General features: G+C 38.4%; 1 protein-coding gene across 4 annotated transcripts in view; it reads left to right on the forward strand.

The window, feature by feature from the left end:
- The first annotated feature begins 210 nt into the window (after window positions 1-210).
- The window catches only part of CLGN (calmegin), a 31,176-nt gene continuing 4,899 nt past the window's right edge, over window positions 211-26,487 (forward strand). For 2 of the 4 annotated variants that reach the window (XM_087736697.1, XM_087736698.1), the window contains exons 1-14: window positions 211-338; window positions 5,016-5,194; window positions 6,117-6,187; window positions 9,277-9,335; window positions 12,373-12,514; window positions 13,342-13,423; window positions 16,537-16,729; window positions 18,603-18,792; window positions 19,405-19,518; window positions 20,116-20,272; window positions 21,546-21,761; window positions 23,358-23,477; window positions 23,659-23,803; window positions 25,753-25,830. In XM_087736697.1, coding sequence (XP_087592823.1) covers window positions 5,033-5,194; window positions 6,117-6,187; window positions 9,277-9,335; window positions 12,373-12,514; window positions 13,342-13,423; window positions 16,537-16,729; window positions 18,603-18,792; window positions 19,405-19,518; window positions 20,116-20,272; window positions 21,546-21,761; window positions 23,358-23,477; window positions 23,659-23,803; window positions 25,753-25,830 — 1,729 coding nt within the window. In that variant the 5' untranslated portion in view covers window positions 211-338; window positions 5,016-5,032. The remainder of the gene's footprint in view (window positions 339-5,015; window positions 5,195-6,116; window positions 6,188-9,276; window positions 9,336-12,372; window positions 12,515-13,341; window positions 13,424-16,536; window positions 16,730-18,602; window positions 18,793-19,404; window positions 19,519-20,115; window positions 20,273-21,545; window positions 21,762-23,357; window positions 23,478-23,658; window positions 23,804-25,752; window positions 25,831-26,487) is intronic. The other 2 variants (XM_087736699.1, XM_087736700.1) reach the window with 2 other exon arrangements.

The following is a 26,487-nucleotide window of genomic DNA, read 5'->3' on the forward strand; positions in this document are numbered from 1 at the left end:
GGCCCGGGCAGGGGCGGCCGATTGGCTCCGGCACCACGTGCGGGGAGGCCGGCATCGGCGGGCCGGGCCTCGATTGGCGGACGCCTGAGGGAGGGCGCCCTCGATTGGCTGCGGCCACCTGCCCGCCGTCCATTCCGCGGCGGCGCGTTGCGGTGGCGCTCCGGGCGGGGATTGGGCAGGGCCGCGCCTGCCGCGCCTGGATTGGCTTGGGCGGAGCGGCGGCACCTGCTCCTCGGCGGCCGCGTCCCTGCGGGAGGTGGGGCGCATGCGCAGCCGGTGATGCCCTGGGAAGAGCGGCCGGATTCGGCTAACGGGGCGCGGAGGGGAGCTCGCCGCCGGTAATCCGCTCGCCGCGGGGAGGGGGGGTGCCGGGCCTGCCGCTGCGGTGGGGCTGGCCCGGCCCTCGGCGCGGGGCGGATGCTCTCTGCCTTGCCGTGTTTGGTAACTAGGGCGGGGGGGGGGGGCGTGCGGTGAGCGGCGGCCGCCCGGGCCCGCGGCGGCGGCGGGAGGACGCCTGTGGGCCCCCTGCAGCCCCCGTCCTCTCCCCGCCGCCCCGCAGGTGCGAGGGTGGGCCTCCGCCGGCGCTCCGTGTGCGGCGGGCAGGCGGGGGTGGGTCTCGGGGGGCGAGCCGCCGCGGGGGTGGGTTGGGGGCCCGGCCCCGCTCACGCGGGGAGCCGCCGGGCGGGAGGAGCGCGGCCCCCGTGGCTGCGGGGCGGCCGGGGTCGCCCCTGTGGCGGTCGGCCTCCCTTCGTGGTCTTCCGAAGAGCGGTCTCCCTATAAAATGCGGGAAGCGGGCTCGTTTTGGGCACTGCCTGAACCCCGCGTGGCCGCTTGACTCAAACTTGTTTTTTTTAAGTCACCTCTTCCTCGAGGTTTTACTCAAGCGAGCTGTAGCAACAGAAGAGCTTGAAAAGGCACCTGCCCGAGTACGGCGTTGCGGCTTGACTAGTTGCTGAATTACACGTTTAGCATTCATTTCAGTACAGTGTTTTTGACACTTCAGCAAAAGATAGGAAAGTACAATTTTCACACAAAATAAATGAAAAAAGAAAAAGTTGTGTAAGAACACCTGGGTGCTTTTCATGGAGCAGCTGGATGCTCTCCTTGGTCAGGTTGGTGCCGATGCAGCTATATGGGGGAGGAACAAGGCAGCACGTGGTTATGGATGGAAGAAGGGACGTGGGGAAACCACCGCTTTCTGTTGCCCTGGGTGGAATTTGTATTTGGCCTTAGGAAAAGCCCATGTGTTGGTACTGAATGCAGGAGCTTTAGGCTTCTGACAGTCTTATTCCCTTTCTGCTTGAGAATGCAGAACTCCGAGAGTTTCATGAAAAGGGCATGACCCTCTTCAAAGTCCAAGGAAAAGTTAGTAACAATCTAAAAGATCCTGACCTCTATTTAGTTCTGCATCAGAGGGAATAACAATACCATTAATTTAATGGGATTTGTAGAACATGCAAAAGAGGTCTGAAGATTGACATACTTGCACTGCGCAGCCACCTGTAGAAATCAAATCCTTCAGGTGGGAAGGGACCCCAGGAGATCTCTACTCCCGCCTGCTGCTCACGGCAGGGTCAGCTCTGCGGTCAGATCAGGCTGCTCAGAGCTTTGTCCAGTCGGTCTTGGAAAACCCCAAGGACTGAGACTAGGCAGCCTGTACCACTGCTTGCTTGCCCTCATGGGGGAAAAAATTCTAATATCCAGTCAGAATATTTTTTCAGTTTATGCCTGTTGTCTTTCCTAAATACTAGTATGTGTCTCAGAAATGGTGGCTCATTACTTTAGGTGCAGTATTATGCTGATGTTGCAGCACCGTTGCGGGTCCCAAGAGCATACTTTACAATAGCACTGTTGGCTCAAATGTCTTCTGATGTGTAGATGTGCTGTAGTTGCCCATGTTCGCATGGTAAAGAGTGACCAAGCTATGCAAAAAATAAGTTTAAAATTACAGGTCTGAAGTTATATGTATTGGCAGAATTGTCAATATGTTTATCTAGAGAAAACTGAATATAAGCTGCCCATCCAGAAGGAACAATTGGGAATCCTGTTTTGGAGGTGTAATTATTATTGGATAAATTTCTGTGGCTCAACTTCTGTGATTACAGCTTTTCAAACTGAAGAACGGCTATCCACTTCTCTCATGGGCCGTACTGTAGCGGTATCGCATTCCTAATTGAAACTACTGTCAGGATGTACCGTTTTGCAATTACCTGTTTGCTGTAGCTCCCTGAAAGATGGTTTGGAAGTCGCTGGTCTTTGGCGTTTAGGCCAAAGTTACTGCTAGTACTGCTGGTAAATGTATTCGGTGTTTGTGTGAGTGCAGTAGACTGGGATAACTCGTTTTGTTCTGCTGAGAAACTTTCAACAGTGGGGATCCTTTTGGCTTGTTTGTGGTCACCTTGAGGAAAGAATAAGAAAAGTTTTTCACAGGTCTTCATGTGTTAATTAGGAAAGTTCAGTAGGTTTTAAAGACAATGTGTAGTGTGAAGTTCTATTTTGAGACCAGAAACTCTTCAGCTTAGTTGAAAGATTTATTTTACATTCTAAGACTAGTGCTGGCAGAGTTCACAAAAGTAAAAGATGTAATGGTCTTGTTTAAAATCATCTTTGCCTGGCAATTGAGTGATAACTGTAAAAGTAAGAGATGTAATTGAAGACTGAATGAAATTAGGAATGGCCTAGGGTAGTATCAGGGAGTAGCGATAAGACTCGGCACGAATGCAGTGAAAGCATCGTGAGTTTTGGAAGGGAACTGTGTGGAAAGGTGAGTACTAGTCTGATTTCTTGGCTGCCCTTGCTAGGCTGTGTATGGAACAAAAGTGGATGGGGCTAATTACAGTAAAATTACAGTTATGTAAGTGAAAGGCATGTTGGATCGTACACAAAATACACCTGAAATGTATTGACAAAGAAAGATGTATCTCTTCATCTGCTTTAGGAGGAGGAAACCACCTGCATGACAAACTAGCTAAAGTAAGGTAGGCAAGTTTTATGCTGAAAAAGCAAGCCTAATACCTGATTAATATATGCCGCTTCAGCTAAGAAGTCCCGGAAGGTTTTGATACGAAATTCTTCAACTGTTTGTTCTAATACAATGATTAAGAACAAGAAAATGGGGGTGGGAAAACTAAGCGTGATAGCCTCTAGACAAAGGTGTTCAAAAGTACACCATAAGATTGAATGTTCATGTATGATAAACTGAATGACTTTAAATCTTCAGGGCAAGATTATTTTAAGTTTTAGAATTGGCCATGGAGGTTTATGAGTTAACAATATCTGTAGTTCTTGACTAAAATAAAAAAAAAACAAAACAAAAAACACCTAGTAAAATTTGCAGATAACTTTTGAGATGTATCACTGTGTTAATAACTGAGAAAAGAGGGAAGCACAGACATGCCATCCTCAAGTAAAATACACAACAGGGTGAAAGGTCTCGCAAAGAATGGCATGGATTATGGATAACAGTGGGGGAGAAAAAAAGAATGGTAACATAATTAATGTAGTTTTGTGGCAAACAGGTGTTTGTCCCAAGAAGGGAGGCTTTTGATGATTTCCTAATATTGACATAGTTCCAGTGTGTGAAACACTTCTTTATCGTACTTCTGGCTTTTGGCTCTAAATATAATCAGTGCAGTCAATATTTAATCACTAAATCTTAAAAGGAATAACCAAAAAATAATTAGTTTTCTTTTTGGACGTTTGTAGTACAGTCATACTGGGATGTGAGATTGCAGATGTTCTAAATTGAATGATAAATAATTATTGGTGCAATTCTAATGTTTGAATTGCTTAGCAAATCTGATAAAGCCAGGAAGAAAGAGACTCACACTTCCAGTATCAGGTGGTATCTTGAATTGCTGGGATGTTTAGGGTGGTAGTGGTAAACAATTTTAATCTCTGAAGAGTGATGATATAACTAAGAGGGTGACTGCTTTCTCAGGCGCAGAAAGCACCTCAGTAGCAGAATATTTAGTATGACTAGTAGTGGCTAAGAATAATGCAAGGTTTGAAAGTGTCTTAAAATAGCAAACTAAGTATTAGTATTTGTCTTTCTTTTTAAACTTACCGTGGATAGAAATTAATAAGAAGGATAAATACCTGTGCAGTGTTATCTAGAATCTGTCTTCCTTCTGTTTCCAAATTCAGAAAGAAGCATTTTTGGCAAGACCACTGAGAAAACTTGCATAAGCACGTGCGTGATACTACACTGCTCCAAACCACTGGATACTCTAATCTAAAACTGGATTTGTGTGTGTTACAGATGTGAAGCAAAAAGTACTGAGCAAAAATCTTTTCTTTTTCACAGCAGATTAGATTGCGAGGCTGGGGTAGTTATCTGCTATTGACATTCATACTTACACATATTAAAGATTTTCAGGTTTCCCTGAAATTAGAAAGATATTTGCATTTAAGCTTAAACTTTTGTGCTTATTGGATAATTTTGAAACAGAAAACGATTTCTGAAACAATCTTATGCTTTCTTTTGACACTTACAGCTGGAGTTGGTACAAACTCTGCACTCATCTGAACGTAGACAGTGGAAGAAGAGCCAAATACAAATGAGGAATTCTGGCAGTGGATAATAACACATCCTAAATCTATCAATTTTATTTTTCCTGATGAAAGGGATGTTACTTTTTACTAGACTGTAGAGACTGATTCAATTGGATTACTTGTTCAGATTGTTCAGGAATGAGAAAAATAAAAGCAGTCTTACTTAGTTCTTAAACATGCATATATACTGCGGTCAGATTCTTGCTAGATTTGTGGCCTGGCAAGATAAGGCAACAGGCTACAAGCACTTTGAAGGAAAAAGGGTCTGAGTCAGGGCTGTGTAGTAAGAATTTTTCAAATTAAGATATAGTACTTTACTAAAACGCTATAGCGACAATACTTTATGGTCTTTATTTCTTATTATTTTAATACGTTTTTTCTCTTGTAGATGAAGTCTGGGGTAAAACTGAAATAGTATTGATAATATCCTTGCAACAATATTTAAAATGTAAAACTTTCAGTTCTTCAGATAACCAGGATGCACTTCCAGTGGGACTGGCTGTGCTTGGGTGTCCTGATAATTAGCTCAGTGGCTGCAGAAATTGAAAACGAAGAAAGTCTGGATGCAGATGTTGAAGCGGAGGATTTTGACAAGCAGTCTGAAGAAGCTGATGTTGACAGAGATAAATCTCCCTTAGAGGTAAGATTACAAAAGTCTTTAGTTAAAGCTTGTTTAATTATAAGATACGTAGTTATAACTAGTAGAGAAATTGGTGGACAAATGCATTTAAAAAAGAGCAAGTTAACACGCAGCTGACAACTGAGTGGGTGTCAAACCCACCAGTCTGAGTTTTTCAGTTGCTGTATGTGACATGTAGGACAAGCTTAATGAATGATTCTACTATGCCAAAGTGTAAAATCAGATCTGCCTGTGGTGGATAGTCATGAAGACCGTTTTGCTAGTCTGTGCTTCCCTCTAGATACGGAACCTTTTGTTGTAAGTCCTAACGTGCCGTTTCTAGAGAAGGAAGCAGAAAGCATCTTGGTCTTACTGAGATTTTGACTTTAGACCAGTTTCTTGATTTCATCAGTCGCAGTTGCCTTTTGACACTGTCTTTATTCCCAGAAAATCTTCCTGCATTTGTTATACTGTAGTTCATAATAGATGTGGGCAATATGCATAAATTATTTTTTCAGCTTTTTCTTTTTACTGTGTAGCCCAACTGAAATGTGCCAATTAGATAGGCAAACGGAAGAATGGAAAGCATGTATAGAAAGAAATAGGGAGGAAGCAGAGAACTGGTGCAAGTTATTTTTCTGGGTTTTGGTTACACACATGATGTGGAACAGTAGTTTAGTTAAGAGCTTTGAACACAGGAAGCCATTTTTAAAATTCACAGATGTGAAATTGCTCACCGCTAGAGAAATGCGCCCAAACTGTAGAAATGAGAGAGGCATGGGGCCGGGGGGGGCACAGGGAAAGGCGTTTCATGCTGCTAGATGTTTCTAACAAACAAAATCTGGTGGTCTGTCTGGGTGGACAACTTCTGGAGGTATGATAGTGTATTTCAAATGAAAAATTGTGGTTTAGGTTAGAGCGTATATCTGTACTTGTCTTTTAGGTTGTGTACCAGACTCCAAAGCCAACTGGGGAAGTGTATTTTACAGAAACCTTTGATGGAGTATTGGCGGGGTAAGTTTATGCCTTAAAATTATGAACTTTTACTTTCAGCAGTTTAACTTATAGTGGCAGGACTTATTTTGTATTCGTTTTTCTGCTAGTATCTTTATAAAAATTAATTTTTACAGGGGTTAGAATTGGGAAGGCTGGTAATGCTTGCTCCAAATACATCATAATGTTAAGCTGGACAGTTAACGTTTCAGGTATGTTTCTATTTTTTGTGTTTTAAGGAAGCTTTTAATAAACTCTCGGTTTATGGACATTAAGAAAAATAATATAATTTAAAGATTTAGCCAGTTGAGTTTAACTAGCTGCAAAGTGAAGTGCATAGCCATTACACTGCAGTAGCAAACTCTTTCTTCCTCTTCATGTGCACTTAGGTATGTGTAAGAAGGCAGCACCTTCAGCATTATAGATAAAACCTGTATCGGGGAAGACTTTTTTTTTAGCAGGTTTTTTTACTAATTTATTGTACTGCTTCCTGTACTCAATAAGAATTGGATATTTATGAGACTACTGAAGTGTTCCTAGGTAGTTTGACCTTACTGCATTGAAATTTCAGAAAAATCTTCAGGTTTATCGCAACAATTCTTAAGCCAGAAATTTTTGTCTTGTCTGTATCTTGTAAGGTTGTTTTTTTTTTTTTCCAACACTATGGCAAAGTAAGGTGGAATTGCTACTGGGTGACTTGTGTTGCTCAATGAAAAGCTGTGTATTGTGAGCTACAATCAGTTGCCACCAATGCACTGTCAATAAGAGCGAATATAATATATTACTTTCTATTTCTGGGATAGACTTACTGCTGTTAGTTGGAAAACAACTTGGCTTTCAGTCCTCCTTCTAGCTCAGATGTAAAGGGTGTAGAGTATCAAGGAAAACCAAATGAGTACCATGTAAATGTGGTCTGTATGACCACTGACTTTTTTCTTTTTTTAATCAAGCCAGGTTAGCATACTGCCACTGGCTCAAGTTAAGTGAGTGTGCATCCAGGTAGAATCTGTGAATGCAGCAGAACTCTCTTTAGTAAGAGCTGGTGTGATGAGTTGTTAGAGTGCTTTCTTGCTATGAGAAAGGCTTTTAAAATGTGAAAGTAAGTCTCTGTTTTTAAATGACAAATCAGGTCTTGGTATTAGTATATTTTTTCCTGTATACTTTGATGCTGTTGAACAAAAGAACTATCTCTTGATTTGTGAAGAATCATGAAACAAGGTGTTTTCATATGTTACTAAAATTGATGGAACAAAAACTAACTCTCCTGTGAAGAGCCAGGAAGAGGGGTGAAAGGAGATGCAACACAATACATTCATTATGGTAGAACTTAAAGCTGCCTGTTTTTTACTTCCTGTGAAAAGACTGAGATCCAGCTGCTGTAGGAGTGCGGTTATACCGTCATAAGACATGTATGTCTGTTGAAGATGCATGATTTAAACTGTAAACAAAATAACATGGTAGCAGGGACCAGTGACTTTTGTAAGATTGAATCTTACTCCCTTTCTCCAGTTGTTTCCAAACTCTTCTGTAGAGGTGCAGGGAACTTCAGGCCACTGAACATTAATCTGTCATTACTCACATTATGTTTTTTCATACTTTCTTATTTTTGTTACATATTTAGACCAAATGTAGAAGGAAAATAAGTTAATGAGCTCCCATCTTCAGTGTATCACTTGTCTTAATGATATGTCACTTCTAAATGTTAAGAAGTGCAATACAAAAGCAGTACCAATGATGACAGGAAAAATGATTAAATAGAAGAGGTGATAATGGTTGTTAAAAAAGAAAAAAAAAAAACCAAAACCAACAATGGAAAACCTTGATTAACAAATGCAAAAACTTAACTGGGATACTTGAATGATTCATCCCAGTTTCTAGCTTTGTGAGATCTGTTCAAAGATTAGTTTGTCTTCCCACTAAATCTAATATTCAAAACTTTAGCTTGGTCTAGCTGTACATAATTTACATAAGAATAACAAGTATGGACTAAGATATATGAGAAAGTAAGCAGCATGTTGCCTTTCTTCCCTAAAATTGGGGAAAGCAGTACATATAAATTGACTAGGTAAATCACCAGAATAGAGTAGCTATTTTGAGAATGACCTTGAAAATCTTCTGCATGACTTGTAGTGATGTTTCATTTCCTCATTGGTCTTTCTCCTGGTAGTCCAAGGATCTAGTTTGGCATTTATACTGTAACACTTTTCCAGCATCTCTATTAACAGTGAACAAATCTGACTGAAATTCAAGCAGAAAAGATATTAATCCCTGAAATAGTCCATGCAGAGGATAGTTCAGATTGAATGAAAATAGTTCTTTACAGAATTAATCGCAAGAATGTAGTATTGTAGCTGATACAATGAAGAGTTCAGCGACACTGTTGACTTAAGATATTTGTGTGCGTGGCTCAGGATAGAACCACTGTATGACCAGATGAGGGTGGACTGCGCTTTTTTCCTTTCCCCCCCCAAATGAACACTGGGTGCATAGGGTATGTGCATATCTTTTTGGTAACCTCAATTTGATAAGCTGAGTTTGCCTCGTTCATAGTGTCAAGGAGATCAGGAGTTTGTTTGCCCTCTTGGGGTCCCCTATGTGCAATATATTTGGAATCCATTCAGTGCATAATTGCATTTGTCATTTGGACGCTTTTACCTCTTCCTTTTGTCCTCTGCTATGCATGTGTACTGTTACTGTCAGATAGCGTTAAGGTTTCTTTGGGTGATTATTTTCCTTTCCTTATCATATGGAAGATTTTACACTTGAACCTTGCTATTTTCCACGTATTTTGGACATTACATGCTTACGTAATATTCTTACATTCTGCCAAACTCAGCTTGTATATAAAAGCTGAAGTTTATTCAGAATAACTAAATTGCTTTACAGTTATAATTGTATATTCATTTACATTCTTAGGGAGTATTTTGAAATGCTGTATTAGACTAATCTACTTCCATTTTTCATGTTCTTTGAACTACACGAAGTTCCATGATGCCGACTGTCAGAATCATTATCACACGTTCACAGCCTAGAAGTGAAAGCTGGTTTACCTATACTTGTTAAATAATACAGCTTTGCACAGATAATGACTAGTATACTTTTTGTTTTAGGTGGGTGTTGTCTAAAACCAAGAAAGAAGACACGGATGATAACATTGCTAAATATGATGGTAAGTGGTTTTAACGTTTACTTCCACTGTATAGTTTCTGATGTTCTTTTGCTCTCTGAGAAAAAACTGCCCCTTACACTGAACTTATCTTTGAAAACCTAGATGACATAGGTTGAAAGTGTTTGTGTAGTGACTTTTGTCCTGAAACTGGCATGTGAAATGTTGCTCGTTGGGTTACTTAGTGTGAAGGTAATTTTTTTTGTCATCCCAACAATCTATTGCAATGAATGATACTAGAATACCCTCTGGCATCTGAATATTCAGTATTGATTGTTTATGAATAGTGCTTCTTGAGAACTACCTTCTCTGAAATGTGTCAGAGAGATTTACCACTTCAATTTCAGTTGTTAAATATGTTTCTAAAGCAGCATGTTCTATGTTGCTGCATCTGTCCTACTGGTTGTCTCCCAGTCTAGCCTCTGAAGCAAAAAAGTTAAACCGAATGATGTTTTTCATTAAAATACTTTTTCAGATTCTCTGTGCTTGAATGTAACGTTCTCCAGTGTTCTTGTACAGTTTATTCTTACAGTAGTCTAAAAAAAAATTTGGAAAGTAATAATGAAAAAGTTGTTTTGATGGTTTTTATCATGGGGGTTTGCACTTGACTTATAAATTCCTAGGCTAGAACTGCCTGCTTGGATGTAATTTTAAACTACAGATGTGTGATCTGTGGCAATACTTTTGCAACCTGAATTTATTTCATTCAAGAGGAAGTGGGGAGAACAGAAGTTTCTGCTGCAAAAGAAAAGTATTTGCTACCGCTCTTATGTCAAATGAAATCAATTAATGTTAATAGGAAGTGGTAAGCAAAAGTAACTTGTAGGATTTCGGTGTGCAAAACAGAACAGATGTTTTGAGGTTTAGCAGTTACCAGAAATAACTGGTAAGAATAAAGAAATTGCAGAGCAGATATCCATACAGATGAGATGCTTGTAAGAACTGATGTCTGTGATTACTTGGCCTCATATTAGATAGAAATTGTCTCCAATGTCGAAACAGTCATATTTGCTTAAAGTCACCCGGACAATTGAACATTACCAAAGTCTGTGGTGAAAAGACTTTGTTGAACTATTTTCCAATTTAATTTATTTTGATCTTGTTGTTTTGCCTGGCATTATTGCTTAGTCTTAGTTTCCAGGAAGGAACACTCTATTGAAGAGAAGGGAATTTTCCTCCTTCCTGTTTAGCAGCCTAGAAGAAACTAGGGATTTGTTGTTGACATACATATCTGCCCTTCCTGATGACCTTTCACAAATCGCAGTTCAACTGAATAAAAGTAAACAGCGGTTTCGTTTGGATTTCACCGTTTATGAATCTTCGCTAAAACACATGCTGAAGAACTCATTACATTTTCTTCCTTTTGTTCATGTTAGCACAGGCTTTTTTCAAGATTACAGTGAATTGTAAAAAGTAGTCTGTCTTTTGTGCTGTGTTCGTTCCCGGGAAAAAAAAAAAAATCAGTGAATCTTGTGCTGCTAATCTCTGGGAAAATATAACTGCCCTTTTAGAAATCTTGCCCACGTGTGTAATCAACTGTATTTTTCCCAAAATTGGAGAATTTATAATTACATGATCTTTTATTTTTAAAGCTGTAGGCTTGTTTGTCTTTGAGATCAAATCTGATAATTCTTGGAAAGACTTGGGCCGGGGGGGAAGCTTCATCTCCTATGGGATTAGATTTGACCTGAAAGATTCTAATTCTATAGAAGCAGGGGGGGAAGAACCATGCAGGTATCTAGCTCACACTGTGCCTTGTGACTAATGCTTTTTATGTGACAATGGTAGGAATGAATCTGAAATCTGGAGAAATATTTTATGTTCCTCTAGGCATTGTGGGATACCACAGTCTAAAGATACAGATCAACAAAAAGTTATTAAAGTTTTCTTGTAGATTTCTGTAAATTTGAGAAGAGCAAGGAACATATATTTTACACATGTGCCATCTTTAAAATGTTGAAAGCTAGCGTTATCTTAATTGACTAGAACTAATACCTTTTTGGTGAAGTGGGAGAGTGGGCTTTTCTGTGTAGAGCTATGCATACCCAAAATGTAGGCATCTCTCTAATTATCTGCCAGTTTCTTAAGGCTGGAATAGATTTTTTACAACAAAACTCATTAAGTATGAACTAGAGCTTTGGAACAGTATCTATATTAGCAATGCAAGGATTAGGCTTGACATATCTGAAATGTATTGATTCTTTCATACAATATTGCAGTTGAACAGAAATCAAGTGGATATTCACACATGCTACAGGTGTCTGCAATAAATTCCGTTAAATTTTGTGATGTAAAAACATTTTATGTTAAATGTGTACGGTTTTCTATTCAATTTCATTCGTTTATGGTGGATTACGGTAAAGATGTGGTTCTTTCCTACTTTGGAGTCCATGGCTACCTTTTTTTTTAGTTGGAAAATTCTGTTTTACTCATAAAACTGAGATTTTGATTATTTTCTTTCTTTTGGCTATAGCAGTTCCCAAAACTGGGATTTCTACTGCTGTAGAAACAGCTACTTGGGGAAAGAAAAAAGAAAAAGCTTGTCACTTCTTGTTGTTAACAACTACTTGCACTTTTTTTTTTTCTTCAGCTTTCTTTCCTCCTTGCTGTCTGAGCCAGAACATTGGCTTAGATGGATCTTTGGCATGACACAGGTTTTATTTTATTATCTAACTGTGGAGCTGGAATTCTAGTGGTTTCTAATTCTTGAAAAGTGCTGGTTAAAACGTTCCGTCACTGATTTGATAGATGTGAGCAGCAGATTTGTGTACCATAAATGCTTTTTTTGGATTTGAGTGCTGTAGAGCAGTTAGTTTGGGGAAGTGCAAACTGGACTCTAGTAATGTTTTTGTATCCATGGTAGAATTACCAGTAATAAGTTGGATGATTATTGTTTAACTTCTTTGACATCAGATGTCAAGATTTCTTCCCCGCTTTGGCAACTAGTCTTTATTTGCTGTTAATTCTCTGCTTTCAACAAGGCTGTGATTTTTTTACTTCAGCCTATGTTTTTTTCAAAGACACTGTGTGTGTGTTTTAGGGAGATGGGAAGTAGAAGAGCTGAAGGAAAACACAGTGCCTGGAGACAGAGGATTGGTGTTAAAATCGGTGGCAAAGCATCACGCAATATCAGCTATGCTAACAAAGGCATTTATTTTTGATAATAAGCCTCTGATTGTTCAGTAAGTAATCACTCAGATTTTTTTACTTAACATTTATTATTATTAAAATCTTGAAGTAAAGAAAGTAATGTGAATCCCTGTAGAAAAATACTGACTTCCATATAGTATTGACCTACCATATCCAGAGCTATCAGAACTGTAAGTATGAATGATTTAATAATCAATTTAACAGTTAACAAGTGTTAAGAAGTGATATTTAAACTCTTTTAAAATATTTTTGGACAGAAATCTAACACTTTACAAGATTGCTGAAAAAGCTAATTGATTTTCAGTCTTACTCTAAAAGATCTAAATCATACGTAGTTTGAGTACAGTGTTTTTCCACTTACAGAATACTTCTGTGTAGTTCCGTAAAAGCAGCTTGAATCTTGAACGCATTATAGCGATATTAGTGATGATGAACACTATGGCAATATGACTACTTTTTTCTGATATTCAGACTTGCTTTGTTGTACTTGCAGACATATCCACATAACTCCTCTGGCTATATTCACTGCATCACACGGGCAGTTTCAAAGATGGCACAAGCTTTCTAGAACTCTTGCCCATTTCTACTTCACTTTGACGTTTGCATATTGGTTGATACCACCTTGAAACTTTTCTTACTGGTGATACCAACTGTAGCAATTGCTACCATGATGTTTTTTGACTGACATTGCTGCTGTGTTAGCTCGTGTGGCAATTAAAATCTTTTGGTCATGTAGAAGTGTTTTGACAGTAGTGACAATAACACAGTCTTAATGTATTCATAATTAGAACTGCAGATTAGACGTTAATTTGTATTTGTCTGATACTTGGAATGTTTTTTTACCTTGCTCTTTGCCCAGATACGAAGTGAATTTTCAAGAAGGCATTGACTGTGGTGGGGCATATATTAAACTTCTCTCCAGTAGCAATGACTTGAATCTGGTACGTCCTCTTACTTAACATTTGCTACCAGTTGTTCATTTGAGGAATGCATAGTTGTTCTTGTGAAATGTCAATAAGAAATGATTAATTATAATAATTAATTAGTAATCATTAAGAAATAATAAATAATAAATAATAATTAATAAGAAATTATTAATGTCAATAAGAAATAAATTCCTAATGCATGCTAAATTCTTAAAAGCTTCCCAAATGTTTAAGCAGAAGATGGGGCAAGGTAATAATATACATATAACTTATTATATATACAGAAAACCTTTGGAGTTGTGCATTTTTTTACTGGTAGAATATTTCTAATGTTATTCTTGTTACAATTTCCATTTATTTTAATGAAGCTTATAGGTAGTCTAAAACTTAAAGTAAGCTATTTAAGATCTATATTCACACAATAAATCTCAAAATGTGAATTTCAGAAGGTCAGAATGAAGAGTTTGCTGTGATTAACATACTCCTCTTAGTTCTGTACAAGTGATGTCTTATATCCAGGACAAAGGACTTTTCCATCTGTTTAGTCTGACTTTCTACAATAATAGAAGCCATAGAATCTCAACTTGTAACTTGTGAAACAATTTTTTTTTACTGCATGGCACACAGCATGGCATCTTAGAAAGGGCCACAACTTGGATCTAGAAACTGAAAGTGACAGGGAATCTGTTTTCCCAGAAAAAGGTCTGAATAATCGGGTGTGAAAAATTAATAAGTGCCTTAGTATGTTGGACCATTTTGTAGATTGTTTATCAGTATATTGATGTCAACTTGCCTGCCCGTTCCAAACTTGTCTGCAAAACTCTTTATTACTATGCCAGTGCAATCGGGTATTTCTCACTTAAAATGCTGCCTGTTCTAGCCGAGTCTCAGTTCCGCCACATGCGAACTGGTTGTTTCTGCTTTTACTATTTCTGCCACTACACCAGGGTGTAGATACAAGGTGTCTAGCCTGTGATGGAGGATATTTTAGCAAATGTTGTGTTGACAGAGCAGGGGTGGCTGATACATACAACAGTTGCTGCAGCTGCTTTGATGGGAGCTGGCGCTTTTGGTACATAGCAGCAGTTACAGAATAGGATTACGCAGTTGGACAGACTTGGAATGACCAGTGTGGATTCAAAATGTTACATCGTGAGCTAGGAGGAACTTGAGTTGACTCAGCAGTACAAACGTGAAGTGGTAAGGGTACTTCCAATCCTGAAGCAGGTTGCTGTGGCCACTTAAAGGCGACTACCCTAACTGCTACAGGTTTGTGGCTAATTGGTGTTGCTGAGGCAGCATTCAGTAGTATAGTGACAGAGGTTTGCGAGGCAATCACAGTTACAACCTGTATAGGATACAGAAATTGTTGGGTTTGAGATGCATCAGTCCGTACCATTTGGTAACCTAGAAAGGCAAGCTCGTGGAAAAAAAACAATAGGGAATAGTCTGGGAAAAACTTGTAAGATGAGTGTGGGCGGAATTCATCGTTTCCTCTCTGAGTAAGATTTTTTCATCATGCTTTTTATCCCTGAGGCACCTGTGCCTACTGCTGCCGCCTTAACCTATGAGGCCATAACCTTGATTTTCAAGTACTGAGGAGAACAGCAGTGAAGTGTGATGCCCTGTGTATGTGCAAAATGAAGAGGAGATTGCTCAGGACAGGCTCAAGGCATTGCTTTGACCTGACCTGCAAACCAGCAGTCGGGAAGAGCCACTTAACAGGGGGACTCTTCATGAGATGTAAGGGATAGTATGTACCTCTGCAAGAGTCTAGGAGATGGCAACATGCATAAGAAGTTGCTTGTAAGCATTTCTAAGATGTATTAATACAAGCTTTAGTGCAACTTCCTAGTGCTCCTCCTTTGTCCTAAAATTCATATGCCCGTGTGTGTGTGTTATGCTCAAGTAACTTGAGTACTAATAGATAAGTATTAAAAATACAGACTGCGGGAAAGCAAGTAGAGGCATGACATCTTTCATAATGGAAAGATGTGTAAATGGTAGTAAAACTGAAAAGTTTTACATTTTAAAAGAAGGTGTGAGACCAAGATATTCAGCTCAATTACACGTGAAACTAATTCTCCAGTATCTGTCACCTTACTAGAAGGTAAACCAGAAGACAGCAGATGCATAGTTTGCCTGTTTATGGCCTGGCTCATAATTCATCCTGTACTGTTTTTGGAGTTTCCCTGGCTATGTGATGAGGTAACTTAAAAGAGTCAATGTTCTCTCTTTCTTGTTTTTTTTTAACTTTAAAATTGGACATGTCTCAATGCTGTATATGTGCTCATTGCTATTAGAATAGTCAGTTAATTATTGTTAATTCTTAGCAGTGACATTTTCCTAAGACTGTTGAATGTTGTAAAAGGGACCAACCTTAACATGCATGCACTTCTGTAGTGCATAAAGTGAAAATGTTTTACTTTGCATTAAAAAAAATTAAAAATAAAGGCTCATTTCAAACAACACATTTATATCAGAATATATCTTTCAAGAAGAAAACGTCCAGGAATCAAGTGGTGGTCTTCCTTCAAGCAATTGCTTAAGAATATAAGGCAGCATGTTACTGCATATTCCAAGTACAAAAATCACATAAATAGTTGAAAAATACTGACATATTTAAACAGCTTAATGCAACATACTCTGAAGGAGAATAACTATATCTGGTATTTTTAGGGTTGTTTGTTGTTGTTACTTAATGTGGAACCAGAAGACTCATAAAATACTGGATAATAATATCCTGTTTTTTGCCTTTATTGAAAAAAAATTGATATGAAGAACAGTAACTAGCTCCCATCTTTTAGTGTAATGTTTGTAGAAGGTTATAGATACTTGGGTGTTTTGATTTGTGACAGGCACTTCCACTTAATGTAAGGGTAAGGTCTAAATAAATATATTCGTCTTCCCTTGAAGGGGTTTAAGCGATCTACAGTTAGTCCATTCCCTGAGAACAGAGAGCGCCCAGCAACTCAACTTCAATTCCTTTCATGATTTACCCTACCAGTTTTCAGTTACCTTTTAGAAAAAGGTAACTATGCTGTACGCCACAGCATCAAGGAAAAGTACCCAAAATGACTTCATAAAATGTACAGTATAACACATGCTCAGCTTTCTTGCTTCTACAGGAATACTTTTTTGACAAAACACCTTATACTATTATGTTTGGACCAGATAAATGTGGAGAAGATTACAAACTACACTTTATCTTCAGACATAAGAATCCTAAAACTGGAGAATATGATGAAAAACATGCAAAACGTCCTGACATAGACCTAAAAAAATTCTATTTGGACAAGAAGACGCATCTGTATACTCTTGGTATTGTTTAATTCTTATAAGTTTAAATTGGAAAGGAGAGATGAAGAATGTGTTTCTGTCCACTGAAGCTTTGTATTAGAGTCTGCTTCTTTTCTTGTAATAGTGTGTTAATTCTGAGGGGTGGTTGCTTAACGATTTGGGCTTAAATGACTTAATGACTGGGCTTAACTGCAGGACATAAAAGCGGCATTGAAATGCTGCTGTGTAATGTTCAATTACAGGAAAAAACATACCAGCCCTGGCCAGCCTTTAGCGTGAAGAATCGATTAATACTTTCAGTACTTATTATGATAATATTTTTGTTAAGAAAGATATTAAAAACCCCACAACCATCCAATATTCTAGGAAGGCATCAGAGTTCACAGGAATTCAGTTAAATCTGCAGTATGCCGCACACAACTCTCCTCCACATGTTAAGAGTTCTCATTAACACCGGCGTCTGCAGCAGTGTGCATGAACAGATATGTTACCACATTCTCTGAAGATGAATGAATATGGGCTGGTTTTAATTTGTGTGACATCTCTTTCTGTACCAATGAACAGTATGGCAGAGATGAAAGTTTTGTTTCTTAGTTCTTTTTTCCCCCTTTTTCTAATTTCTGAGGAAGAATAAATAATCAGAGAAGAATGGGCTCATCTGGGGCATACTGCAAATCCGGCAAAATTGACTGCACTTTTGAACTTCCATTGAATAATAGTGGAAGGCATGTTCAACTGCTGTGCCACGGGCAGACTTACTGTTCTTTAAAATAAATTACCGTAGCGTGCCATAGCAAACTTCCACTTTTAGTTAATAGGAATAAGTGAAACAAAACACTGTTCTTACGGTAAAGGAATGCCTGTGTTCCTTTATTTGGGCTGTTCATTAGAAATTCTGATTAAAGATACTCAGATTGCATTTATTCTGTTATAATTGTTCAAATAGACTCCCTAGAGGTGTGTGATTCTAATGCATTATGTGACTGATAACAGAAGTTTAAAAATCAGTTCTTTTTATTGTATCTAAAGTGATAAAATATCCATATTTGCATTTACAGATATTTTAATACTGTTGAAAACTGCAAGAGCTTCATTAGATATTATCAAACCGTCATTGTAAGACGGTTACTCTGGTTTTCATCACCCATTTTTATACAACTGTCATAAAAGTGGAATAGTATTTACTTTGAATTAATAATCTGTGTTGTGTTGAATGGACATTTGAGTATACTTGTTAAGCACTTATAAATGTGCTCACTGGTTATTAGAAATGGATCTGGACACAACGTCTGTTACTGAGTCTGGCACGGATGAGTTCTGTGACCGTGGCTTCTCAGTTACTCACGCTTGCTAAAATACTCAAACATTTGAAGAGAATTTTCTGTATTGGCAGCCTGGCATTTGAGGGAAATGGCTGTCAGATTTGAATCGGAGAAAATATCGCTTTGATCCTTCAGCTGTGTTACTGACACAGTTCTTGTGTTTCCATGCTTTCAGGTGTGAAATTGTAATTTGGTAGCAGAGATGCCTTTTGGGGCAGAGGTTTATCTTTCATTGTCTGTGTTTTTTAGATAGATAAATAAAGCAGAATTTTGGCCAAGTGGTAGGTTTTGGGAAAATCTCTTAGAATGTGCTTGGATGTGTTTCAGCAGTTGAATTTGCTAGAGGTTTCATTTTTGGGGGCCTGATACCAGTCATAGATCCCCACAGTAGCAACTTTAATGTTTTGTGTCCAGATCCAGTACCTGGGTGGGGAGTCTGCCTCCTGCTCTGTTAGTGAGGATCCTGTTTGCCATTATTTGTCCAAGACTATAGAATAATATAGGTTTTGGTTAAAGACATTTGTAAAATGAATGCTTCCTTTATTTCTTTAATACAAATTTCTTCCATTTAGTGCTAAAACCAGATGATACCTTTGAAATGTTAATCGACCAATCAGTTGTCAGTAAAGGAAGTCTTCTCGAGGATATGGTTCCTTCAGTAAACCCTCCCAAAGAAATAGAGGATCCTAGTGATAAGAAGCCTGATGATTGGGATGAGAGACCAAAAATACCTGATCCAAATGCTGTCAAACCGGATGACTGGTAAGAACATTTTTATCTGTACAATACCTTTTACATGCAGGTTATTCATTTGAAAGATTTGACTGGTTTTATTTTGGTTTTTGCTAATGACAATTGGGATATGTTTCACTACTAAAAGCACTAAAGTTTGAAAACATACTTGAGGTGGGTACGGGGATCTGGATCTAAGGAAAGAAATAATTGTGCTTTTTGCTGGTTTGTACCCTCCATGGTTGGAATTAATAACTGATTACTATACCTGCAAGATTAGGAAGAGGGTGGGTTTTTTTCATCATATTGTCTTAATTTACATTCAACGATTTCTACTTCTTTCTGCGTGAACTACTGTTCATACGGCAACTCACGAAAAAGAGAGAAAAACTTCATGGAAAGACGTGACTGACACCTGCCAGTTGATGGCAGCAATTTCTAGGCTAAGTAGTACTTTGAACAATGTAAATATAATTCAAATATATATAAACAGATAATTGGATGTCTAATTCTCATAATCAGCATGTCTAATTCTGTTGTGCCTTTGAAAATCATCCCTTTCGTGCCAGTTACAGTCCTGTGAACAGAACATTGGTTCAATGTCAGGCTGCTGTGTTTTCTAACATAAGTCTGTAATTGAAGGGATGAAGATGAGCCTTCCAAAATAGAAGATCCTGATGCTGTTAAGCCTGAGGGATGGCTTGATGATGAACCACAGTATGTTCCAGACCCTAATGCAAAAAAACCAAAGGACTGGTAAGAACTTGATCAATAAGTGCAGGTTGTTAGCCTGTCTTGTAGATAAGCCTGCCTATTCTCTGTGGCAAATTGAGTTGTGGATCAGAAGTCAACCCAAATCTCGTTGTCTTTTGAAGTAGTAAGTTGGAATGTGTAAGGTATGGCCAAATATTTGTTGTTCTGGGGGGCTGCTTTTCAAAAAACACGAACATGTCAATTGCTTTTTGTTTTCTGAAGATATACAAACAAAAACAGAATATGAAAGAGCCCTTTGAAAGAATTTGCTACAATGTTAAACCATGGAACAGTTTAAGTTGTTAACTTCAAATCATGATATAATAGTCTCAAAGGGATCTCTAAGCGTCTTACGGAGAAGACACTCAAGCTGTCTGTGGATGCAGGAATATAATTGCATTCAGTCACACTGGTAGTTGTGAACATGTGACCTTCCTTAAAAAAAAAAAAGTTTATACTGTTGGGTGAAGTTCTGTGAGCTGGTCAAAATTCTGAGGTTGTTAAGCAAAATGTGCACGGACCCTAACTTCAGACTGACTGCTAGTGTTCAGACCAGTCCGATCTCAAATCAGTTATTTGTAATTTTTTTTTTCCCTGTAGGGATGAAGAAATGGATGGGGAGTGGGAAGCCCCTCAGGTCCCTAATCCAAAGTGTGAGACTGCACCTGGTTGTGGACACTGGGTGCGTCCCATGAAGAATAACCCAAACTATAAAGGAAAATGGAAAGCACCTATGATAGATAATCCTAACTATCAGGTAATAGCAATATTGTAGGTCGTTGTTAAAAGGTACGGGGTTTAACAGAGCAGGCAAGTCAAAGTACTATATTTATCTAGGCTTTTTTACAGTATATTTATATTTTAGAATGAGTCTGAATACCCTCACTAAACATTTTGAGCTTTTTTGGTTTTGCTTTTTTTTTTTTCTTTAAGTATACTAGAAAATAGAAATGCTTCCTGTATTAAAACAATTTCTCTGTTAAAAGTTGCTTTTGCAACGATTTGCACTGGTACCGCTTAGTTAATATGCTCTGTAGAATTGTATTCTGAATTGTGTTATTGTTTAATGAAATATTTCTCTTTTTTGTTGGGGTTTTATGTGTGGGTCTTTTAAATGAACAATTTTTTTTTTTTATTAAAAAAAATGAAACCTTACAGTAAGCAGATTGATCTACTAGTTCAATTTTAGTGGAGGCATTAATTTTGGATAATTATTAAATTCCCCTCCTCCCCTCCAGATATGAGGTAATCAGTTGGAGACTAAAGAGAGTTAATTTGTATTAATTATGGCTGGGGAGTACTTGAATCTGATTTCTTTGAGCTTAAAATCCTAAGCACATTTGTGAACAGAAGTTGGCTCTAATGTGCACAGGTATCATAAGGCTGAATTTTCCTTCCCTAAAATTTTCCCTAATGCTTCTGGTTACAGTAGCCGTCAGTTTATATATATGAGAGATATATATAGATACATATATAGGAAGGGACCGTGTGGATCATGGGATGTAGTTTCCCTACAGTCTTAGACCACCAGACAATAGATGCTTACCTCACAAATGATGTATAGGGCCCTTCCAAAAATGTATATGCCATATGCATGAACAAAAGCCAAAACTATATATCACATAATGAGAGACTAGAGGAAGAAGTAATACCAATGTCCTATTTTCCTGCAGTATTAGGAAATTTGTTTCCTAGACTTACTCTAGGAAGTTTACAAAGACCGTGCTTGGAATCACCAGTACCAGGAAGAACGGAGATACTTTGTACAGTCAGTTATTACTGTAACCCTGTATGGACAAAAAAAAAAAATATTAGTTTTAAGAGGTCTGCCCTAAGCCAGAAAATTGAGACCTATCTGCCAAAATCCTATCGGCTATATCCAATTCTGTTTTTATGTAGGTTAAACTCTACTGCTTGTCTTTTTAAATAATGCACTTGAAATAGTCAAGAAGTTCTAATTATTTTAAAATTCATTTTCTAGTGAGGTATAGGTAATGTGATTACATTTTTTTTTTTTTTTTCCTTAAAAGGGAATCTGGAGCCCTCGGAAAATACCGAACCCAGACTATTTTGAAGATCTTCACCCGTTCAAGATGACCACTGTCAGTGCTATTGGTTTAGAACTCTGGTCTATGACGTCTGATATCTACTTTGATAACTTCATTATATGTTCAGAAAAAGAAGTAGCAGACCGTTGGGCAGCAGATGGCTGGGGCTTGAAGAAATTAGTAGCAAGTGCTAATGAGGTATAAACTTTACTATGTTCTTAATAGCCAAAAGTAGTGAGGAAGATGTACTGTTGGAAGAATTTTCTGTCAATTAATGCTGACAGAATATTAATTTGTCTGCAATTAATAATCTTGCTGAGTAAGTATGATAGATTTTTTTTTCCTCATAGTTTGGCTTTTTACTAATATTTTAATAATTTTTTAATATCCTCTTGAAATTAAAAGGGTACAACGTTTTACTTAAACACGTAGTGAGAAATTGGCTTTATTATAGTTAATGACTCTTCTGCTGTTCGTGGAGATACTAGAAATTCAGTACCTGTCACCAAATGGAAGCCAAGTTACTTACACCCAAAGACCTTTCTCTTTTTTTGTCTTTTTTTTCCTTTTCTTTTCACTTGTGGCTAACTCCATTATATATGTTCTTTAGATGTTTCCCTCCCATGAGGAATGGATAAATAGTCATGTGCTTTTTCTGTTTAATAACTTTAGGCCTTTGGCTGCTTAGATGAATATTATGCAGCTCTGAAAATAGCGCACATATGTTTGTGGAGCTGCATCTGTTCTTCTCTTTCTGTGTGGGCACCCACATTGTGTTTGTATACTGCACTCGCCAGCCGCCAGAGTTTTTTCTAAGATCCCTTCCCTGTGCTGTGGGATGAACTTGTCCTGACATGCGGGATCGTGAGCCCCTCTAGTGGCTGCCTTTACTGACTGCAGTTTCTTTCTAACAGTCCTATATTTTCTTTGATTGAGTGGCAAGAGCAGGCCTGCAGTTGTGGGAGTGAAACGATGGGTTGGTGGCAAATGTGGCCAATTCCTGACAGCTGCTGTTTGTCACAGGATGAGCAGGTAGCAACAGCATATCTGCCCATGCAATTAGGAAAGCCACCTCGTCCCATCACCTTGCCCTTTTCTGAAATGTTTGGTTTTATTTCTGGAGCTGCATCTATACCTGTACACACAACAGCAAAAAATATTCCCTTGAGTCCCCTCACTCCACTGTGCCTCTCAAACTTCCTACCTTAGATGCCGATGTGCCCTTTCCAGAGGTCTGACTGGACCAGGCACTTGCCTACCTCCCTCTACTGTATAAGTCAGAACTGGGTTGGCAGGACAATTTACTCCCTGAATAACTGGCTGTCAAAGGAGAGAACAGTGGTAGTACAGATGGAGCAAGACATTGCTCTTCAGGAGGCTGGCTGCTGCTCTGAGGCTCTTGATGCTTTGGAAGCTTTCAGCTGAGTTGGCACAGCGTGGGGAGAAACATAGAGTAGCTGGGAAGGGTGTAAAGTGTGAAGTTGCCAAGACTCCAAATGTTGCTTTACAAAATTTAGTGGCCAGTCTCATATGTTTGGAATACCAGGTTTGTTCCTTCTTACTTAGCACCTGCTATTTATTTGCAATCTGTCAAGTTGTTACTTTACTAGTATTGAAATCCAATATTGTTTTAGTCATTAAAAAGCAAAGGTAAAGAAGGGTTTTCGTTGGGCAACATAAAGCTTAAAATATGTACAGTACACTTACGAACTTACTGAAGTGTTGAGAGGGATGTAAATGCAAAATCTTTTTTTTTTTTTTTTTTTTTTTTCTTTTTAATTGTTCTTAATATAGCCCGGTATGTTTAGTCAACTGGTGACTGCTGCAGAAGACCACCCATGGCTCTGGGTTCTTTACATCTTGACATTAGCTCTCCCTGTTGGTCTAGGTGTGTTGTTCTGCTGGCCAGCAAAGGTTAGAGAAAATTACTATATTTTTATTTGGTTTTATTCTTAATACTTTATTTGAAAACTCTTAGCATCTGTGCGATGATATGTACTTTTAATGTGCCATTGATATTACTTAGCTTACAGTGGCTGTTGTGTTTAATTCTTAATTTGAGTTTAAAGGTAAATTGATTTTTAATTTGTTGTAGAAAACAGATGAAGATACTGACTTCAAAAAAACTGATATATCTAAGCCAATTACAAAGGGAGAACTAAAACAAGAGAGAGAGGGGTTAGAAGATGATGAAATAGAATTAGAAGAAGAAAAAGAAAATGAAGATACTGCTGAAGATGGTAAGATGAGCAAGCCAGCTTGCAGTTTGATTAAAGACATGAATAGGACTAGCTCATGGATTGCATTGCCAGTAATTACAACCAGTTGTCTTAGAATATGCAGAACCTGCCTTGCTCTAAGTCTTCTTTTTCTCTTTGACAATCTCCAGTGAGTGGCATTCCATGGCTAATAGTTATTTGATAAATACAAGCAGAAAGTAAGGCTCTCCTCAGTATTTTTTCCACTTTCAAGAAATTAACGTGCTTCTGACAGTCTCTTTATGTTTGTAGACAGTGATGCATATTTTCTCCCTTTTAAGTATTTCATATATTGAACACACCTGAATGGTTCAGATATATGTACCTCAAGTAGTTAAAGTCACATCGTTGTCTTTAAAATGTTCCGGAATAGCTTTCAGTCTTTAACATAAGTCTTTCTCCTTACTCCTCTATGGGAGGGTTGTGCCTTGAACTATTCTGTTGGTCACTGGATTTAGGTAACTCTTGTTAAAGCCTGAAAATACAGTAGACTTGAACATACTGAAGTCTGCCGCTTCCTTTGCGTTGCTTTCTAGCAATGCATTGCATGCCATGCCTGCAGAGGTCTGTCCTGCTGCCCCAAGGGAGAAATCCATGATTCCGTAGGTTGAGCTACGCTTTGGCATCCAAGGATAAAACCATCTTGTGTTACTGTCTCGGAGATTATTGGTACTATTCTACTATGGCTTTGATGTTCTGTTAGCATCTCCCTGAGTCTATAGTGATGAACAAAAAGCAAATCACCTAACTGACAGTGTGGTATCTTGACTTCCATGTGAAAATCCTTAGCTTCAGACGTCTGCAAGATTCTGCCTCTTACTTCACTTTTCCTTGGTAAGAACAAAGAAAGTGACAAGTGACTGGCATGGAAAGTTAGAAACCTAGCAGACATTCATGTTTGTTGGGTTTTTTGTTTGGGTTTTTTGGGTTTTTTTTTTGTTGTTGTTTTGGTTTTGGTTTTTTTTTTCTTCTTAGTACTGACATCACTCTGTATTACTGACTGAAACTTTGTGGGTTTTGCCTGTCTTGGCACTATGTTCCACGAGTGGTGATGGCTTCTGCCTGTATGACTTAAAAGTTTACTCAGCATCAGATGTTCCCATGCCAGTACTTACAGAATTGAGTGCGTTGTTGGCACAATCCTTACTACACCAAACTTAGTCCATCTGCCTTACCATTCAAGAGCCTTGCCTAGGCATTTAGTTATTTTGGTTATGCTGCATATATTTTTTACGTTAGCATAAATTGTAGGTACAGCATTTCAGCATTGTATCTTCCTACATTTTCCTTTTGATCTTACTCTACTCTACCTGCTCTTTCCTCCTGAATTAGAATCTGTTTTCTTTTACCGGGTCTTGATGCAGATCGTAGATACGTTTTGTACATAATATGTTACTGTTGCAAGGCTGAGATACCTGATTTCTAATATTGTTCTGTTAAGTCAGCCAGTTAATTTAGTTAACTATAACATATCACTTAATAAATAATATGTTAAAGTGTGTGTTTGAATGTTAGAAATAACGCCCAAGCAATCGCAGAGGAACACTGTTTAGCTCCCACAACTTTTTTTAAAGAATTCCACTTGGAACAGCGGTTCATGATGTTCCAAAAGTAGGTTCCATTTTAGACCTTTACTTTTAGTTACTGAACTGAACACAGACTAAAACTAACATACTAGCTTTTGTATGACAATTCCAAGGTTTCCAAGTAAATTCTAGGCTTCAGAGGGAAGGATTATACTTTGCTGTCATATGACTTCCCAGTTTCTCTTTCTTTTACACGAATTGCTTCGCTTCCCTTAGCTTCCTGCCACCTTTTACATTTGCAGCTTGAAATCTTCCCTTTTTTCCTATCACTCTTCTGCCTCTTCATATCTGAAAGCATTAGAGAATTTGTCTTCTGCCTCCTTCTGCTGATTCTTTTTGCTACAGAGAGAAGAGAAATGGAGGAGACAAAAAGAGAGCTTATAAAGGATGCAAAGAAGATGGGAAGGGAGGCTTCTCCTTCAGGTACTGGGAAACAGAAGTAATTTGGGCCAGGATTTGAAAATGGTCTCTCCTTTATGGTTTTTTCCCTCTGCTTCCTTGTTGATGATAGAACTTCAAGCTGGTGGATGCCAGCTTTCATCAGATACAGATGTGAGTTTCCTCTGAGATTTCTCAGTATGGTATCTGTAGTCATAAATATTTTTTACTAGTCTCTTTGAATCCTAATAACTTTTACAGTTCCTTTATAGTCATTATCTGCTTCTTTGTTTTGTGGAGTTGAAGGTAACAGGGTTTGAGCTGTGGAATACTGGATGACTTTAGATCCACATTTTATCATGGGGCCACTAAAAAAAGAAAAAAAGAAAGCATGGCACAATAGCAAATTTCAGAAACACTTGTAGATTTCTTTGGCTCCAGTGAAAAGGCGTTGCTGGCGGACTGCTTCTTGAAGGGCACTGTCCATGGGATTTCCTGTTTTATTTTGTTCTATGTTCATTTTTGTGGCACTGCTAAAGGATGATGTGCTCGTGACTTGTCTGCTTATCTGCTTTGTCTCCTTGCTTTCCTTGCTCTCTAGAAAAATATTCCAGGAAGTAAAAGAATGCTGCCAAGAAATGGAATTTCAGGGGCACAGTCTGAACCTTGTTTGTGAAGTTATACATTTATTTATATGAAATA

This window comes from Nipponia nippon, unplaced genomic scaffold (assembly GCF_047370975.1).
Source record: "Nipponia nippon isolate SJK-2023a ecotype South Korea unplaced genomic scaffold, ASM4737097v1 scaffold_6, whole genome shotgun sequence".
NCBI classification, from domain to species: domain Eukaryota; kingdom Metazoa; phylum Chordata; class Aves; order Pelecaniformes; family Threskiornithidae; genus Nipponia; species Nipponia nippon.